The sequence below is a fragment of the Haliotis rubra genome, unplaced genomic scaffold, assembly GCF_003918875.1.
Source record: "Haliotis rubra isolate DU_JTF1 unplaced genomic scaffold, ASM391887v1 Scf1195, whole genome shotgun sequence".
In the NCBI taxonomy this organism is placed as follows: Eukaryota; Metazoa; Mollusca; class Gastropoda; order Lepetellida; family Haliotidae; genus Haliotis; species Haliotis rubra.
The window spans coordinates 60,149-80,371 of NW_025765109.1; the positions used below are offsets into that span (position 1 = coordinate 60,149).

At 41.5% G+C, this 20,223-nt stretch overlaps 2 protein-coding genes across 3 annotated transcripts; both read left to right on the top strand.

The window, feature by feature from the left end:
- The first annotated feature begins 1,602 nt into the window (after window positions 1-1,602).
- LOC124261512 (fucolectin-1-like) lies at window positions 1,603-5,077 on the top strand. Its single transcript, XM_046695832.1, has 4 exons — window positions 1,603-1,817; window positions 2,331-2,543; window positions 3,294-3,548; window positions 4,041-5,077. Exons 1-4 carry the CDS (start codon window positions 1,763-1,765, stop codon window positions 4,244-4,246), a joined length of 729 nt encoding a protein of 242 aa, XP_046551788.1. The 5' UTR covers window positions 1,603-1,762; the 3' UTR covers window positions 4,247-5,077.
- Window positions 5,078-8,197: 3,120 nt separating this feature from the next.
- On the top strand, window positions 8,198-15,351 carry LOC124261521 (fucolectin-4-like). Of its 2 annotated transcripts, XM_046695843.1 has the most exons (5): window positions 8,200-8,426; window positions 8,717-8,731; window positions 11,346-11,558; window positions 13,011-13,259; window positions 14,489-15,351. In XM_046695843.1, the coding sequence occupies exons 1-5, from the start codon at window positions 8,372-8,374 to the stop codon at window positions 14,737-14,739; spliced, it is 783 nt and encodes a 260-aa protein (XP_046551799.1). In that variant the 5' UTR covers window positions 8,200-8,371; the 3' UTR covers window positions 14,740-15,351. The 2 variants fall into 2 exon arrangements, with proteins under 2 accessions (XP_046551802.1, XP_046551799.1); XM_046695846.1 differs by lacking the exon at window positions 8,717-8,731 and having other exon boundaries at window positions 8,198-8,426.
- Window positions 15,352-20,223: the final 4,872 nt, after the last annotated feature.

Consider the following 20,223-nt stretch of genomic DNA (forward strand, 5'->3'; position numbering starts at 1 on the left):
TTCAATTGTACATTAAAAATGAAGTTCCCCTACTTTTTAAAAAAGATAAAATGAATAAATTACAAAAAAATGTGTTGAAAGTTTTATTTAGTCTGAGTTTATGCAAATGGTGAAAGTATAATTAGACTTATGGTTAGAAGTTGTTGGTATCAATAATTTCACTTACAATTGATTCAGATATTTACATTTGAATATAAACTAATAGTACACTTATTTTTACTGGTTATAATTAAGCATGCACCTTTTAGGTCCTTGGTTGTTGATTGGTGCACATTGGTGCTTCACAATATGTTGAAAGTTTAGTGCAAGTCCCGTGGATGGTAACACATGCTGAAATATTTCATGATAGATATTTTGACAACTCTGCACTAATTTCAAGTCTATAGACCTACCTACAATATGAGACATATATCACTAGAATCGAAACAGTACTGTGGGAACTAGGGCCATGGGAAGCTCAACAAAATCGTGACTTTTTTATTCCAGGCCAAAATCTCTGCACAGAATTAACTTACCGAATTACTTGTTTATTTCATTGTGTTCATACTAGACACGAACTAAAGCACACTGGATTGGTGGCACTTCATCACCATTCTTTCCGAGACACACAGCTAATTGCCATAATGGGTTTATGTACAGTATTCATGGCTAACAGGCCTGTGTCGTCACCGTTCGCCATTGTCATGATATACCCGGCACTGAAAAGAGCCAGCGATCTGATTGACTATAAATGAAATATAGGTCCACACTCCTTTTCTTTCATATACAATTAAATCCCCATCAGGGGCTATATATTCATAGTATCCATTTTTGATGTGTTACAAGCTCCCGTGTCAGGAACAGTGGACGGTTTATGAGCTAACCCTGCCCTGAACCCAAGTTGCCTTGGGAACACATGAGCTGCTTAAACAGCTGTCAATTTATTTATTTTTATCAAGGGTATGTTTAAAAGAGACTTAAAACAGAAAGGGATTACAATTTCTTTATAACCAATTCAAGTTTCATCCGAAAGGAGATACTTCCGCACTGGTACTGAAACTGGCAGGGAGAATGCCTTTTGAGAACTGTTCTACTTCAAGCAAAAATGGCCGTAAAAGGGCTACAACCACCAGAACCCTTGGATGGGCTGAAGGAACACAAAAGAACTTGTCAGAAAGAAAAGCAAAGCTATTCCATTCCATTAAACACACACTTATCCGGAGTAACTCAAGCTCTTTGATCGAGAACACAAGTGTCATATTCATCATAGTTTGTGAAAGGAAAATCAGAGTAAAGAAAAAGGATGCATTAGCTGGTAATGTGTTGATTTTCTGACAAAGGCGCAAATTCACAAAAAGCTAATGGCTAATGTTTTGGAAAACGATTTCCTTTAATCTCGTACTGCATCGAGAGTCTAATGCGTTCAACTAACAGAGAGCTATTGTCCTGTCATGAAGATGCGGTATTATCACATTTAGAACACTGATTACCTTGAGCACATTACATACATCTGATTTGAATATTTAGTGAACGTATTCTCATTGGACACATCTAAGCCTTTCTGATATAAAACCGACACCTTGCTGAAGCTTTACTTGCGGCAGGTAACATATACATGTTTGAGATAAGTATCTGGTAGTACATATACATGTATACTTTAACTTATTGAGCCTGTAAGAATCTTTGGTATATGTGAAAATCAATAGTAATGATGTTGCTTTTCAGCTACATGTTCGTGACATTGTGTCGGCTTTGACTCGGATAACGATTGGTATTTCGGGACATGTTGCTGTTCATCTCTTACTTTATTTTGTGGCTTCTGGATGGAACTAAAGCAGGTCAGTTTAATTTTATATTGTTTGTCGTTTAACGCCACTCTCAGAAATACTCCAGCCACATGAAAGCGATCTGTAAAATTAGGAGCAAATAGGAGTCTGGACCAGAAGCCCTATGTTCTTCGGGGCTGTCTAAAACTCCTTTGAAGAGTCCATTTTGCTGAAGACCTGATTTGTAAAACAATAATGGAGTCAAGATCAGTTTTATCACTGTTGTGATTATATTTTGGTATATCTTGAGTCTGTCACATGAATCCCGACTCATAACGAGTCTATCTCCGTCTGCCATGGTTTGTTTCCTAGTTTGTTGGTTGTTCAACGCCGCACGCCCACTCCAAAATATCCCAGCTATATGGCGGCGGTCTGTAAATAATTGAGTCTGGACTAGGTAACCCAGTGATCAACAACATGCGCATTGATTTACCGAATTTGGATGCCAACCATGTCTGCGAGTCTGACGTTGAAATAGATTCCATCAGTTCATTCAGATATTGTCATGTTTGTTCTTTGGTCAAGAAACTGACCTGGCACTGGGCAAGCCGGCCAGTTCCAGTTCGCACATCAACCATCCACCACAAGCGGTAAACGATGGGAATACTGCCACAAATTGGAGCAGTAGCAGCTGTTTCGCAGTTCAGTTATCAGACTACGACCCCTGGTGGCAAGTGGACCTACAGGTCAAGGTCAAAGTAACCAAGGTCAAGGTCACAGCTAGAAGTGACTGCTGCCGTGCGTATAAATGTATTTAATCTTGCTAACCATGCTATCAGTAACGTTACGGCCCATATGTACCCATCTTGATTCTTTGGTGATATATAGAGAATCTCACCCGAGTGTTTTCTGATGTCAAATACATCTCCACGAGTTGATAAAGTTACAAATATCCGAGGCTTGCCGAGGATAATTTCACTTTTATCAACGAGTGTTGATATATTTGATATCAGAAGACACGAGGGTGAGATTCTATTTATTATCAAAAATCCTTCTTCATTAGTTTTCAATGAAAAATGTACATCTCTGAAGACTCAACTACCATTAGACTTGTAGTGCAGCGATGTCATAGCATTGTGACGTCATCCAGTTCATGACGTCACAGCATTTGTCAGGGCATTGTACAAAATCTACTGTCAAAATGATATCTCCTAGAAAATACCGTATGATCTCACACAAGCAATATCTCCTGTGGAACACAGTTTTGGATGATAAAATAGTAACATAATGCCGGAGAAGATGAGGCTGGCGTTGGCCACTGGATCCATGCTTGTCGTAGAAACGACTTAGGGATAGGGCGGTGAGGCTGAGTACAAATGCAAACACAAAGAAATATATTGGTGTATGTGCTTGTTAAAACTGTTACATCAAGTCAGCGAGTCTGTACCCCGATCCTGTTATTCGCCTCTTACGACAAGCATGACAGATGATAGGGCATAGCTAAACATCAGTAATCTCAAACCTAAAATGGCACGGTTTCAATTGCAGCTGAAAGACTTCATGATTTTTCGATTGACGTGTACCAAGAACAACCTTCCAACCAACACTCTGCCCCCAAATTATGCTACTTCTACTCCGGTAGCGTGTCACGCCCAGGGGAGACTGTTACCGTTACCTGCTCAAGACCTGTCACTGGTCGCTTTGTCAGGATCAGCGGTAAAAACAAATTAAATCATCAAGACCTGCTCCAATTTTGCGACGCACAGGTGTTCGGAGAGGCAATATCTACACATTTCGATTCATGTAAGTCGCATATAGGTAAAGGTATTAACAAACTTCAAGTCAAAAACATGTTTTACACTTGTGAGGCTTTCGTTCGTGAGAAGACAAAGTCTGACGTTTCCAGCTGACATCTTAAATGTGTTTAATTGAAGAGAAGGACGGTGATCTGAGATCTGATTGGTCAGAGCACTCGCTGGAACAACGTCATGGTTGATTCGTTGGTGAAAGAAACTTAATATTTTGATTAATCTGTTTGACGTTCAATTAGAAACAATGTATTTCTTCCAGGCAGTATGTTGAGGGTAGCCTAATGGTTAAAGAGTTCGGTCTGCAGGGCGAGGATCGATTCACCGCAGGTGTACAATGTGGAAGTCCATTTCTGGTGTTCTCCGCCGTGCTATTGCCGAAATATTGCTAAAAGTGGCGTAAAATTAAACTCACTTGCTCACTTATTTCTGGTATGGAATATTGTTTTAAGCGGTATTAAACCATAGTCACTCATTCTTGTTCCAGGCGCATCCCTCGTTCAATATAAACAACAACATTCCACCAAGACTCCACTGAAGACCATCAGCGAAGGAATCGACAATACCGCAGATTGTGCTGCTGCATGTGAACGCTCGGAGTCCTGCACGGGCTTCAGCATCAGACACCTACCGGCCACAGTGTGTGAACTGCTTCAAGGGGAGATAAGTCCCTCTCTTCAGGCTGACGTCTAATGGGACAGTTACGTGTATCAAGGATGCTTCAGTGTGTGCGAATAAAACTCGAAACTCCTTTGCTGAGTCAGGATTCATAACAACCTATCAAGAATAATATTCACGCCAATAACTCGCGAACGGTAACCGTGAGTTTCTGCTGACTGGTTCAAAGCTGACCAATGGCAGTGTCCGTAGACCGGGGCTGCAATTGCAAGTTTTCTTTGTGACAGCACTCCAGTAAGCGCGTGCAAGTGTACTGGTACAAACTAATAGTATTGTAGTGGTTTTTTGAACAGAGGGAAGTGACGTCATTTATAACATGTGGTTATGACTTTAATGATAAACTGAAAAGGTAGTCAAGAGGCCTACATCATTCTGTGTTAGTTGTAGTGCACTGGGCATGCTTTGAGGACGGTTTACGTTCGGGTTAAATATCTTCTCCATATTATTTTAGTTACGTCTGCGGTTATCGTAAACCACGCTAGGCAATGTGAACGTCGCACGTCTACTGACAATGTAAGTTTAGAACAGTAAATCCAGATTAAGTTGACTGCTCACGCGACATTCCACGGATGGATTGTCGGATTTGTTTAATAGACTTAGTGACCACTGCCATGTCGCTGTTTAATTGTGAATCGAGCCGAGACCTTAAAAAAGGTCCAGCGCAATGTTTCCACCAGTGATGAAGCAACAGCAAACCAAGTAACGGGATGCTACGGAGTAGTTTGCTGTAGGGGACTGTACGAGGCGATGAAAACTGACATGCATCATGACGTCGGTTACCAAATGTACGTTTATTTACAAGAGGGCTGACGAAAAGTGACGTCAGTTCAGTGTGACGTAATGCATAAAAGTGTTTTTATGGCGCATGTCGCTTTTGATCTTTTGGCGAAGCATCTTTGAATGTGTCTCCATGTTTGTCGCAAAGCTCTTCCCAGTTTCACGGAGCCTCTTCTGACTTTCCAGTGAGCCTCTTTTGATTTTCACGGAGTTGTTCCCACCGATGATGACGACACACACCAGTCCAGACTGACAAACCCATTTATGGTCATTACCCGGTCATTTTAGGTACAAACTGTCTGCGTTCCAGAGTAACTATTTCTTGTTCTTGTCTTCGTGATATTCTTTTTATGTACTGCTCTGAATAAAAGTTCATTTAATAAGGTAAGCCGAAGCACAAATGAAATGGTCGTTGTTTATCGCCGCCCCCTGCAATACTCGGGATGTATGATAGGGGCCTTTATAGTGTCTTGACATGAAATCTACTGACTGATGTGAGCACCCATCAAGATGCAACGTCATATATCAACCAAGCTAACAGGCCTGAACACGTTCCCGCTAGTCACTTCTTACTAGCCTTGGTTGCTGAAGGCCAGCCGTGACCCGGGTCTTTACGGTGAGTTGTACATGCTGCTGCTGACGGATCTTGTATACGCCTTATGAAAATTTCATGTCATCAATCATTCGGATATTCTTTAGGTAATTTTCAACAGTGGCAGGCATTTTGTAACCATTCTTGGGTAGTTGGTTGGTTTGTTTATTAACGTCGCGCTCAGCAATATTCCAGCATTATGGCGGCGTTCTGTAAATTATCGAGTGTGGACCAGATAATCCAGTGATCAACCGCACGATCTACGCATCTGGTATACGATGAAATGTGTCAACGAAGTCAGCGAGCTTGACCACCCGATCCCGTTAGTCGCCTCTTACGACAAAAATGAGTTACTGAACACCAATTCTAACCCGGATCTTCTCGGGTCTTAAGACATATGGAGGAAACACATGGAGGCCAAAAGACGGCGAGGATACAAGTAGATAGGTCAGGGGTGACTGCGCTCCCAGACACTCGGGGTTGCTTACAGTACGTTTGTCAAGTACCTGTTTGTCAGTATTAAAAGCCACTAGACGTATTTTGATGTTGGGTGTTCCAGCCTTGAGAAGCTCCAGACCAAAGAAGCTGGTTGCATCTTCACTGTTGCCATTCTACCGGATATTGTTATATGAGAAATACCATTCTAACTCGAATACATTCCACAAGTACAATGTAGTACAACAAGTTTACGCGACGTTGTATTATTCAGCGCATCAATAAAATCGACATGGTTAGTATGATCGTGTCAGCTACAGCAATATGTAGTAGGCTTTGAAGGCATTTAACGAGACCCAAATCTGTTCGTTATTTTCAATACTATTAACCATTAAGTGTTTATTGAAAGCCTTCCATTAAGTCATTCCATATATTCCAAGTCAATATCTGGATTACACAGACCGCCTCCGTGGTGTAGTGGTTAGAGCGTCCGCCCGGAGAGCGGAAGGTCGCGGGTTCGATCCCCGACCGCGTCATACCAAAAGACGTTAAAATATGGTACGTGTTGGTCCCTGCCTGACGCTCGGCATTAATGGGTACATCAAGGACTGGTCGGCTCGGAGTCAGTATAATGTGCGTGAGTGGGGTATTCATGCTCCACTGCGGCATGGTATCTCAGTGGGCTAGCACTATAAAACCAACTTCAGTCTGGGCTAGTACAAGCAGCCGCACATACACATACACACGCATGCACGTCGTCATATGAGCGAAATATTCTCAAGCACGACGCATTACACAGGATATACATCGATAGATAAAACATGGTGTTAATGTGTTGCAGTTACTCATGATGATACTTTATAATTATGAACAGATGATGGGAAGTCCAGTACATATTTGTTGAATAGGTAATGAACTCAATCTCTAACGCCAAATGAATCACATTTGTTTTTTGGTTGGTTGAGCTATATACCAGCTGCAGTATAATCTGGCTGTCGAATCTGAACCACATAATCCAGTGATCAAGAACATGAGCATCGATCTACTCAATTGGGATATGATGTTATGTGTCAGCGAAATCGGCAAGCCTGACTACCCGATCCCGTTAGTCGCCTGTCCATTCTAACCCGGTTGTTCACGGGTAAAACTAGCTTGTTCTCTGAAACAGCCTAACTGTCAACGTCCTGCTTGATGTCAAACTTTGTCCAAATCTTTCAGATGTGAGTTATGTGAGTTATGTGAGTTATGTCAATATTCCAGTTACAATGATGACAGCTTGTCTTCAGTGTGGCATTGTGACTATTGTACTTTGACACTTCTTCAATACATAAACCTGTACAATTGACATGTCTCACCCGTGAATTTCAAGGGGTTTAGTCTCACTTAAAACCTAGATGATTCGTCACTGATTTTGTTTATCGTTATCGATGTATAACAGTATTCTCAAGCATTAAATAACGCATAATACACATACGACATCACGAATGCTCATTTCTAGTAGGGGCGGTGGGGTAGCCTAATGGTTAAAGCGTTGGCTCGTCACGCCGAAGACCCGGGTTCGAATCCCCACATGGGTACAATGTGTGAAGCCCATTTCTGGTGTCCCCCGCCGTGATGTTGCTGGAATATTGCTAAAAGCGGCGTAAAACCAAACTCAGTCAGTCAGTCAGTCATTTCTAGTAAACAAAAGAGACAAAACCCTCTCCACATCCAGCTCTGAGAAAAGGATATTATTATAGGACAAACACTATTGTAACTCGACTACATACCACAAGTACACAAAACGTTTACTGGACGTTGGATTCTTTGGATCAGCGCATGAATAAATCGACAAAGGTCAGTATGACCGTAACCAGTGTCAGCTATAGAAATATATAGTAGGCTTATTTATGGAAGGCATTTAATGAGTCCCAAATTCCAAATAATGGTTAGTATTCCTTCATACTTCATAATGAATGCTATCAACCAATAACTCTTCCTAGAAGGCCTTCCATTAGGTCATTCTAGTAGTGTGTTCTGACGCATTAAACAACACACAATACAGATACGACATTACGTATGCTCACTTCTAGTAAACATAGAGACACAACTCTCTCCACTTCCACAAAATGGGCTTATTGTGCAAGGCACCAACTTGTAGGAACAAACCCCAACGGGATGACACAGGAAGCAATAAGACACTACATATACATGCTGACTTAAACATACTGAGCCAGAGTTTAAGAGTCTTCGATGCATGTGAAAATCAATAGGGATATGTGGCTTTTCAGCTACAGGTTCGTCACATTGTGTCGGCTTTGGCTCGGATAAAACAGTTGGTGTTTCAGAGTCGGGACATGTTGCTGTTCATCTCTTACGTAATTTTGCTGCTTGTCGATGGAACTAAAACAGGTCAGTTTAATTATTTTTTGTTTGTTTGTCGTTGCTCCACCATTATGAAGGCAGTCTGTAAATAATAACTCTCTACACAATAATCGTGTCTGGACCAGAAGTCCTATGTTCCCCAGGGCTCTCCAAAACTCCTTTAAAGATTCCATTTTGCTTAAGACCTGATTTGTTTGAACATAATGGAGTCAAGATCAGTTTTTCCACTATTGTTATCATATTCTGGTATGTCTTGAGTCTATCATATGAATCCCTACTCATAACGAGTCTATCTCCGTCTCTATGCTCTGTTGTAGATGAAACTAATACAGGTAAGTTTCCTTGTTGTTTGTCGTTTCACGTCACACTCAGAAATACTCCTTCTACATGAAGGGGGTCTGTAAATAACAAGAGCAACAAAACTCCATACATAATAATCGAATCTGGACCAGACAATGCGGTGCCTGCCATGAACATCTGTCTACGCAACCCGTATACCAGTGAGTGGGTGAGTGAGTTAAGATTTCAAATGGCATCGGTCGTCTTTAAGTCATATAGTGACCAAAACAAGTCATGCATTTGTCACATATAAATCGAGAATATAAAAACATATTGAAGAACTACGTTAAAAACAACCAGAAACTCACACATATAAATGTAAAGCCAGAATGCAGATCTAAAACCATAGACAATACAACATATAAAACAATCTACAAATCGTCAAAAACTGATGTTAACACAATCGCAGACAGCTGAAGTGATGATGTAAATCCAGCTAGGGTCCATGCAGGAAGCAAACATACTGTAAGACCCCATGCTCCTTATGGCCTTGGTATGGACCTCTATCTTCAGTTGTGTCCGTGCTGGTAGCAAGAGTACTGTAAGTCCCCACGGTCCCTGGCATGGTGATCTAACTTCAGTCGTTGGCAATACATAGCCTGTTTTTATATTGTGTTGTCCTCTATAGTTAAGGTATTTTAGTGTTAATTACTAGTTTTAGATTGAAGTGTGTGATATACTAGTTGTTTTACTGTCCTTTGCTGACAGGTTTTTATAATTTACCTTTATTCATTGTAAAATTATACCTTGTTTGTAGTCACGATATGGCTGAAATATTGCCGATGTGACTTAAAATCCTAACTCACTCACTCACTCACTCACTCACTATCTTCAGTTGTTGACGGTTGTTTTTAACTATCTTTCCTCCACCTTTTAATATACTCTGAGTTTATGTATCATGAATATATAACTTGTTTTAGTCACGATGTGACTGAAATACTGCCGATGTGATAAAAAATCCTAACTCACTCACTCACTCACTTAGTAAATGGTGTGCGTTTTGCAAACTTTTCGAAAACCTTTTGTCACGCTGAGGCTTAAGGGTATATATTGTTATTCGGTAAATAAATACGGTGAACAAGCTGTTATGGAACTGACCTTCAGCAGCCATGCTTGTCGCAAGAAGCAACTAACGTAATCGGGTGATCAGGCTTGCTAACTTGGTTGACACACGTCATCGTATTCCAATTACTTAGATCGATTCTCATGCTGTTGATTACTGGTGTGTGTAATCCAGACTCGATTATTTACAGAACGCCACCATACAGCTGGATTACGGTGTTAAACACCAGCCAACCTGTTATAGCTTATATGAACACCGCTCCCGCTGAATCTTTAGGAACTTGATCTTAATTTGGAACAGTCGAGGCAGCCTCACTTGTTTCCTTTGTAGCTTCTTCAGCTGGGCGAGTAAGTGAGAAAACATGTCGTGTAATATAAGATGGGGGAAGGGGATTGGCTGTTAATGTTTATTTAATGATATCAGATTATCGATATACCTGAATGCTTCAGTTAAACGTCTTGGTTCAGATGTCCCTGGGGACTCGTGCTACTTCTTCTGCCGGCCAGGTGTCCCGACTGGAGTTATTGTCCCATGAAGATCCGGGTTAGAATTGGTCTTCAGTAACCCATGTTTGTCTTCCGTGAAGATCTGGGTTAGAATTGATCTTTAGTAACCCATGCTTGTCATAAGAGGCGACTAACAGGATCGGGTGGTCAGCCTCGCTGACTTTGTTAACTCATGTCAACTGCGTAGATTGATGCTCTTGCTGTTAATCAGTGGATTGTCTGGTTCAGACTCGATTATTTACAGACGGCCGATATATAACTGGAATATTGCTGAGTGCGGTGGCGCTGAAGTCAATACCTCGTGTGACCACCGCATCCAGAACTGCACGGCATCGTCTCGGCATCGAACGAGATCTTCTGGCACGTAAACCAGCCTCTCTCAACCTGTTCCTGACGGTCTGTGCAGAAAGCCTCCTAGCTGTTCGATGACGCAGGTGATGTAACCGCATGTAGCGATCCTACGCCGCAGTGGTCGCTCGAGGTCGCCCACTACGAGGGGCATCTGCTACCGCATTCTGCCGGCGATATCTCTCCCAGAGCCGTGAAATGGTGCTTTGTTGAACATTCATGCGTCGGGCAACTGCACGTTGAGACTGGCCAGCTTCAAGCAAACCAATGGCGATATGACGGTTGGCTTCATTGCTTCATGAAATTGCTATTTTCATGATGCGTTTCTTTTTGGGAGTGTTTATTTAGATGTGAGGTTTAGGGCGGCGTAAAACTAAACTCACTGACTCACCCAGCTAGATTTACACCATCACTCTCGCTACTGGTGATTACAGACCCGTTAAGATCCGGGCTAGAATTGGTCTTCAGTAACCTATGCTTGTTGTAAGAGACGACTAACGGGATCGGGATCTTCAGTTTCACGCCGCGGTCTGTAAATAATCGAGTTTGGACCCAGTGATTAACATCATGAGCATAGATCTATGTAGATGGGATAAGATGACATGTGTAAACCAAGTCTCCGAGTCTGGCATCGAAATACATCAGTTCATTCGGATATTGTCATTTTTGTTCTGATTTGTTTTGGTCAAGAAACTGACCTGGCACTGGACAAGCCGGCCAGTTCAAGTTCGCACATTATCCATCCACCACAAGCGGTAAACGATGGGAATACAGGCACAACTTGGGGTAGTAACAGCTGCTTCGCAGTTCAGTTAGCAGACTACGACCCCTGGTGGCAAATGGACCTACAGGTCAAGGTCAAAGTAACCAAGGTCAAGGTCACAGCTAGAAGTGAATGCTGCCGTGCGTATAAATGTGTTTAATGTTGCTAACCACGCTATCAGTAACGTAATAGTAATAGTCTGCATATATGGCGCTCATATCCAGGCACATTGCCTGCTCACGGCGCTACGTACATTACTATCTCCGGTCATAGGACACTGTCGTACTTTCCGATACTTTTCAACTCCCTGGGGAATCATACAGCCATGCTGCCTGTTAGGCGCTATGAACTAAACACACACATTGCCAGGACATCCTCACGGGTACCCATTTTACAGCTGGGTGAACTGTGACAATGTGGATCTAAGTATCTTGTCCAAGGATACTACGCCAATGTGTCCACCTCGGGACCCGAACCTAGATGCCTCCACCGGCGAATCAGGGGAAGATTACCGTAGTTACCATATAGAAGATGAGTGCGCTCTGGCGCTCTTAGGTGCCTCCACCGGGGATCGAACCCGGGCCTTTTGCGTGATAGGCACACGGCTTCAACTGCACTACTGCGCCCCACAAATGTTACGGCCAATATTTACACATCTTATGTCTTCGGTTATATACTACTGGATTGCGCATTATTTGATGTTGTGCCATTTTAATGCAAAAAGATAATAACATGAGTTGTGGTGTTTTCCTTAATCACTGTTTAACTGTTGACAGAATACTATCGAAATCTGTATGATTTGACACTAGGCATCGTGACACGCCCTTGAAGAGATGTGATGTCAAAAGTCAGTTCACAAATTCAGTATCGTGTGTGTCCACCATTGGCGTTGATGCAGGTTTGAAAACGATGACACATAGACGACACTAAGCGATTGAAGAAAGCTTTGGGAATGTTGTTCCATGTCTGAGCCAACGCTTGTCCCAATTCAGCTGACGTCAATGGCTGATTTGGGGCTTGACGTAAACCGTTGAACTAGCCTTCTGTACCGTAGATGCTGTCTGCACCAGGCTGCACCATACCATAAGAGTCCATGAAGTCTGCACCAAGACGTGATTGTCGGTGACGTTGGAGCAAAACTGGACGTTGTGCGGGCCGTCTGGGCCGTATGTTCTGCTCCCTCATTTGGTTCCGTACAGTCCTTGAACTGATTCGACGTAAGCCAGGAATGGTCCGAGCAGTCAAACTGGCAGTCTGGAATCGATTCCTTAGATGGGTCAGCCGAATGTGGTTGTCTTGCTGACGTGACGTAGTGACGTCACGCTTGGACAGAATCCCATGCTTGTCGTAATAGGCGACTATTCCCGCTGACTTCAAACATAATCAGTGGCTGAGAGCATCAGAGCATCGATCTACCAAATTTGGATACAATAACAAGTGTCCATCAAGTCAGCGAGCCTGGCCACTCGATCCCTTTAGTCGCCTCTTACGACAAGCATGGGTTGCTGAAGATCAGTTCTAACCCGGATCGTAACGGGTCATCACTAAACATAAGTAATCTCAAACCTAATATGTCACGGTTTCAATTACAGCTGAAAGACTTCATGATTTTTCAATTGACGTGTACCAAGAACAACCTTCCAACTCTGCCCCCAAAGTATGCTACTTCTACTCCGGTAGCGTGTCAAACCCGGGGGAGACTGTTACCGTCACCTGCTCAAGACCCGTCACCGGTCGCTTTGTCAGGATCAGCGGCAAAAACAAGTTAAATCCTGAAGATGTTCTCCAAATGTGCGACGTACAAGTGTTCGGAGTTGCAATATCTACACATTTCGATTCATGTAAGTATCACATAGTTAAAGGTATTATCAAACTCCAAACCAAAAACATGTTTAGTTGAGTGGCAATATCTATATTTCGATTCATGTAAGTATTATCAAACCATTTTCTAGCCGACAACTCAAATGAAAGGGGAAGGGTTTCGTTTATCTGTTTGTTGATAAACGCCACACTCAGCAATATTCAAGCTGTATGGGGGCGGTTGGGTAGCCTAGTGGTTAAGACCCGGGTTCGAATCCCTACATGGGTACAATATGTGAAGCCCATTTCTGGTGTTCCCCGCCGTGATGTTGCTGTATTATTGCTAAAAGCGGCGTAAAACCTATCTCAGTCAGTCAGTCAGTCTAGCTGTATGACAGCGGTCAGTAGATGCCTGGACCAAACAATCCAGTGATGTATACTATGAGCATCGATCTACGCAAATGAGATATAATAACGTGCCTTTAAACAAGTCAGCGAGCTGACCACCCGATCTCATGAGTTTGTTTATTGTTTAAGATCCAGAGGGAGCGGTGTCAGTGTAAGCTGTAACAGGTTGGTTGATGTTTAACGCCGCACTCAGCAATATTCCAGCTATATGGCGGCGGTCTGTAAATAATCGAGTCTGGTCCAGACAATCCAGTGATCACCAGCGTGCGCATCGGTCTAAACAATTGGGATAAGATGACATGTGTGAACCAAGTCAGCAAGCTTAATCACCAGAGTCCGTTAGTCGTCTCCTAAGAGTAGCGTGACCGATGATGGCCAAATCTTCACGGGTAGGACGTCATATGAACCCAACCCTTTGCGAACGTTTTGTGAACCGTTGCATGAAATGTTGAAGTAATGTTGAAGTAATGTTGAAGTAATGTGAAGAGAAGGACGGTGATCTGAGATCTTATTGGTCAGTGCACTTGCTGGAACAACGTCATGGTTTGATTCGTTGGTGAAAGAAACTAAATATTTTGATTAATCTGTTTATGGTTAAAAACACTGTATTTATCCCAGGCAGGTTGTTGAGGGTAGCTTAATGGTTAAAGCGGTCGCAGGCCGGAGACCCCGGTTCGATTCTCCACATGGACACAGTGTGTGATGTTTATTTCTGACGTCACCCGTCGTGATATTGCTTAAAAATTGCCAAAAAGCGACATAAAACTAAACACACTCAGTCATTTCTGGCGTGCGCCGCTGTGGTATTGCTGGAGTAGTATTCATAGTGGCCAAAAACTACATTCATTCATTCTTGTTCCAGGCGCATCCCTCGTTCAATATAAACAACAACATTCCACCAAGACTCCACTGAAGACCATCAGCGAAGGAATCGACAATACCGCAGCTTGTGCTGCTGCATGTGAACGCTCGGAGTCCTGCACGGGCTTCAGCATCAGACACCTACCGGCCACAGTGTGTGAACTGCTTCAAGGGGAGATAAGTCCCTCTCTTCAGGCTGACGTCACATGGGACAGTTACGTGTATCAAGGATGCTTCAGTGTGTGCGAATGAAACTATTAACTCCTTTACTGAATCAGGATTCATTATAACTTAGTCAGAACGTTATTGTTAGAATGTAAACATAAGTTAAGGCTGAGATGCATATTTTCTGTCCTCTTCTTTGAGTTTCTACACTGTCACTTACTTACAAAGAGTTACGTCCCTTTTTTTAAAGTACATGTTTGAGAAAATGGCTCATGTGTAAGCTATCATGAACTGCTCTTATGTGTTATTTTTGGGTTTGCATTAAATTGCACTGAAACTGAAGAAAATTTTGTTTTTACCAAAAGCCAAGTCATCATTTCAGCAATCATTCAAGTCAATAATCGACGAACGGTAGGTTTCTTCTGACTTGTTCAATACTGACCAATGGCGGGGTTCAAAGACCACTGCGGCCATTGCAAGTTTTCCTGATTACAACACTCAAGTGAGCGCGTGAAAGTGTAACACAGTCGTATATTGGACATGCGTTTTCCCATACACTTTATGCAAATTTCATGTCATCAATCATTAGAATATTCTTTTGCTGAATGACATGATTTCCAACATCGGCAGGCATTTTGTCACCATTCTTAAGCTTTTATTTTGTAAAACTTATGAATATTACTTCAATGTCTGTATGTCTGTATGCCTGTATGTATGTATGCATGCATGCATGTATGTGTATATATGTCTGTATGTATTGTGTATATGTGTATTTCTGTCTGTCTGTCTGTATGTATGTATGTATGCATGCATGTCTGTGTGTGTATGTCTATATGTATGTCTGTATGTATGTGTGTATGTCTGTCGTCTGTCTGTCTGTATGCATGCATGCATGCATGTCTGTGTGTAAATGTCTGTCTTTATTTGTGTGTCTGTCTGTCTGTATGCATGACTGTCTGTCCGTCTGTCCGTCTGTCTGTCTGTCTGTCTGTCTGTCTGTCTGTCTGCCTGCCTGCCTGCCTGCCTGCCTGCCTGCCTGCCTGCCTGCCTGCCTGCCTGCCTGCCTGTCTTTATGTCTGTATGTTGTATGCATGTCTGTCTGTATGTATGTATGTATGTATGTGTGTGTGTATGTCTGTATATCTGTGTGTCTGTTTGTGTATGTCTGTCTGTCTGTCTGTATGTATGTGTGTGTACGTCTGTCTGTCTGTATGTGTGTGTGTGTGTTTGTGTATGTATGTATTACATTACCTTGTAACTGGGTAATGACTGCTCCTATGGGACACATGGTTCTTATCGTAAAGGATGTAACTGTCACTAACTGCCTGAGTCCAACGTAAATCACAATAGAATGACGTAAATCCTTGGAATACTTCAGGGTGCAGCGATACACAACAAATAAAAAAAACAGCCAATAAAAAGGTATCGATGAATGTCTAATCACGTCAGTGCATACGCAGATAAGTTCAAAGTCCATACTCTCACAACTGCATGCTGAGAGTTCCAGATTGTAGCCATGGATACCGATCCATCTCACAAAGTATTCTGAATTCTCGAGGATTCGATTCCCCAGAAGGGTACAATGTGTGCAGCTCATTCCAGGTGTGATATTGTTGTAATATTGCTAAAAGCGGCGTAAAGCCATCAAATGGCTCGACATCACAACATGCACACCTTCCTGATTACCACGTGGAACCAGAAGAAGTAGTCCAGCTTATCGTTCGTGGGAGTGGACTCATCGATCAGCGTCATACATAAATAATATTGAATTGAAATGTTTAATACAGTCGGTCCCGAGTGTATCGCAACTGGGAACGCCTTGGAAGACGTTTTGTTTTCTTTCTGACGTCTGGAGAAAATAATTTCTTTCTCAAACGAATAAACTGATTCACCGTCTTTACTGGCCACAGTTTCATCAATAGTTCTTGAATTATCATCTGGATGACTGTTATTTTCGGTGGTATCGCAAACGATAATGAATTTTTCTCTAAAGTGATATTTCAACCAACCAACCAGCCGACCAACTAACCAACCCACCAACCAACCAACAAACCCACCCACCAACCAACCAACCAGCCAACCTACCAACCAACCAATCCAACCCAACCCAACCAACTCAACCCAACTCAACCCAACCCAAACCAACCCAACCCAACCCAAACCAACCCAACCCAACCCAACCAACTCAAGCCAACCAGCCAACCAGCCAACCAAGCAACCAAGCAGCCAACCAACAAACAAACTCAACCAACCAACCAATCCTGGAGTACTCCAGGCCCACAATACGTCTCTTAATAAAAGATTCAAAGAATTCTGCTATTATTTCATCGTTTCCTGCACTTTTGTTGTTCAAATCATGAATAGCAGATGATTATACTTTCCTTGACGTTACTTGAGCATAACATATCGGTGACCAGAGCGCACACATCTTCTATATGGTAACTGCGGTAACACTGAAAATCTTTCCCTGATTCGCCAGTACTAAATACATCCTCAAAATATTCAAACCATTTTTTTTACATATATCAGTGCATGAAATAAGGCCCGTCCGACCGCCCGAGACGGGTTAGATTTCTGATGGACGGTCTGAATTTAGAGCTATCCAGACCGATGGTCTGGTAAAATATTAGATAACATGTTCCATACATCTGAGTAATTTTCTTTGGATTGCCTGGTCTGGTTCAATCCAGTTTGGACTGGTAACATTTTGAAGCTACCCGCCCTGATGTCTAGCTTGGTTTTTGGCTTATTCCATACAATGCGGCGTAAAACTAAAAACACTAATTTCTTTTCATTTTGTTTATGTTCTTCAGGGCTGTCCAAAACTGCTTTAAAGAGTCGAGCTTGCTTAAGACCTGATTTATGTAAAAAGAAGACACAGGAAAAATAAATTGTTTTCCGGACACCGGAAATTTAACGGAAATGTAATGGAAACTTAAGTTTCAGTTAAGTTTTCGGACCGTTTCTCTACATTTCCTTCAAGTTACCGGAAAACTGAAACTTACAAATTACAAATTAGAGAGTCATCAATTTTGTTATGCTGTGATTATCTTATGGTATCTCTTGAGTCCGGTCATATGTGTCCCAACTCATAACGTGTCTCTCTCCGTCTCTGTACTCTCCCTCGGTCTTCTCCAGGGTTTGTTTGTTTGTTCTTTAACGCCGCACTCACCAATAAATAATCGAAACTGGACCAGACAATCCAGTGATCAACATGATGACCATCGATCTACACACTTGAGATACGATGACATGGGTCAACCAAGTCAGCGAGCCTGACCACCCACTTTGTTCCTGAAATATTCAGGTGAGCTGATGTCGACAAATAAAAAGAGTAATTACAGTTACATGTACAAAAGTTTTAATTGTTTTCACGAAATGTTAAGCCGCCAAAAAGATATGGAGAAAATATATGGAGGCCAAATATCGGCGAGAACAGTTTGCGTGACACAACTCGACTGATCAGGGTTACTTACATAACGTTTGTCAAGTACCTGTTTGTCGGTATTACAAGCCACTAGACGTATTTTGATGTTGGTTGTTCCAGATAAAATCGCTTCCATTATACAGATATTGTGATGGGGCACATACCAACTTTAGGCGATCACTAGCAAGATTCCGATATTCATCTCACGATTTGTTGATTGAAAGCGGCAGATAGAAAAAATGTTAAAAGAGAAGATAGAATATGTACACTTAGTCGTTTAAATGAAATTGAAGATGAATATCACTTTCTCCTCATCTGTCCATCATATAATTCAATACGATGTAAATACATTAAAAGATATTACTATATCCATCCAAGCATCATAAAATTCTCTACTCTTATAAGCAGTAAAAATCAAAATATATTACAAAATCTTTCCATGTTCATTCACATTGCAATGTTGTATAGAACAAAAGTTTATCACTGTAATGTAAATATATTTATTTATGTAATTCCCCATTATATATGTATATGTACTATAGGCCTGTGGCCTCTTCAGTACGAAATAAAGATTGAATTGAATTGAATACATAGTACAATGTAGTACAAAAACGTTCACGACATTGGATTATTCAGTTCTAAAAACCGCAGCGCATCAATAAAATCTACAAAGGTCAGCATTATCGTACCCAGCGTCAGCTATAGCAATATGAAGTTGGAAGGCATTTAATGAGTCCCAAATTCCAAATAATGGTTAGTATTCTTTCATACTTAATAATGAATGCTATCAACCAATAACTCTTCCTAGAAACCCTTTCATTAAGCCATCCTAGAAATTCCAAGTCAATATCTGGATTAAACAAGTAAAAACATCAATCGACAAAACAAGCATGCTCTCGGAAAGTGCCTAACTGCAAAACTCTGCTCGACAACAAGCTTTGTTCAAATGTTAGTTACACAGTTAATATTCCAGTAACAATGCTGACAGTTTCTCTTAAGTGTGTCATTTAATGTGTTTCTACTTCAATACATTGACCTAATTCACATGTCTCCCCCGTGAATTTTAGAAGTGTTCGTCTCAATGAAAACCTAGATGACTTGTCATTGATTTTGTTCAAAGTTTAAATTCCACATCGACGTATAATATTGAGTTCTTTCGCACCGAACAACACACAATACAGATATGACACTAAGTTTACTCATTTCTAGTAGATAAAAAACAACAAAACTGTCTCGACATCCCCAAAGAAGGATTTTAAGTGCAAGACATAACTCTTTCAGGAACCAGCCTCTACGGGATGACAAACAAACAAGATGACGTCATATAGCACACCTAAACTTATTATTGAGCCAGAGCTTTATTATCTTCGGTCAATGGGAAAATCAATAGTGATAATGTTGCATTTAAGCTACATGTTCGTCACATAGTGCCGGCTTTGGCTCGGATAACAGTTGGTGTTTCAGAGTCGGGACATGTTGCTGTTCATCTCTTACTGTATTCTGTGGCTTGTGGATGGAACTAAAACAGGTAGGCTTCACTTTCCTTTGTTTGTTGTTTAAGGACACACTCAGTATATCCTTTATATGAAGGTCTATAAATAGACAACTGGGGTACGATAACATGTGTCAGCGAGCCTGACCACTCAATCCCTTTAGTTGACCCAAATGTCCGTGGATATAAGAGATATCTCAGTGAACGTTCCACGGAACTGACTTCAAGGGTCATCGCTTTTTGAGGTGATCTACCAGTAAATTTGACAAGCCGTTTTCTGATGTTGGCATTGAACCTGTAGTAAAATACAAGTGGTGTGATAGTGGTGAGAAGTTGTTTATTGAAAGGTTGAATTCAACCTCTGTTCAAGATGTCATTGGTTCCTTATTGCACATTGTACACAATGATGTAAATGCAGCTGTTGATAAACTTATTGACTTAATGTATTTTGCAGGTGAAAATTTTATTCACGTTTCAAAACAGACGCATACACAGAAAGTACAACCTGTGTGCTTTGATAAAGATTGTTTGGAATTAAAGCATAAAAAATATTTCCACCTGATTTTGTTGAGAAAATACAAATCTGAGATAATTTGAAATGATATTTAGAAGCGAAAAAGCTTTATCGAAATGTTTGTAAAGAAAAAAGTGC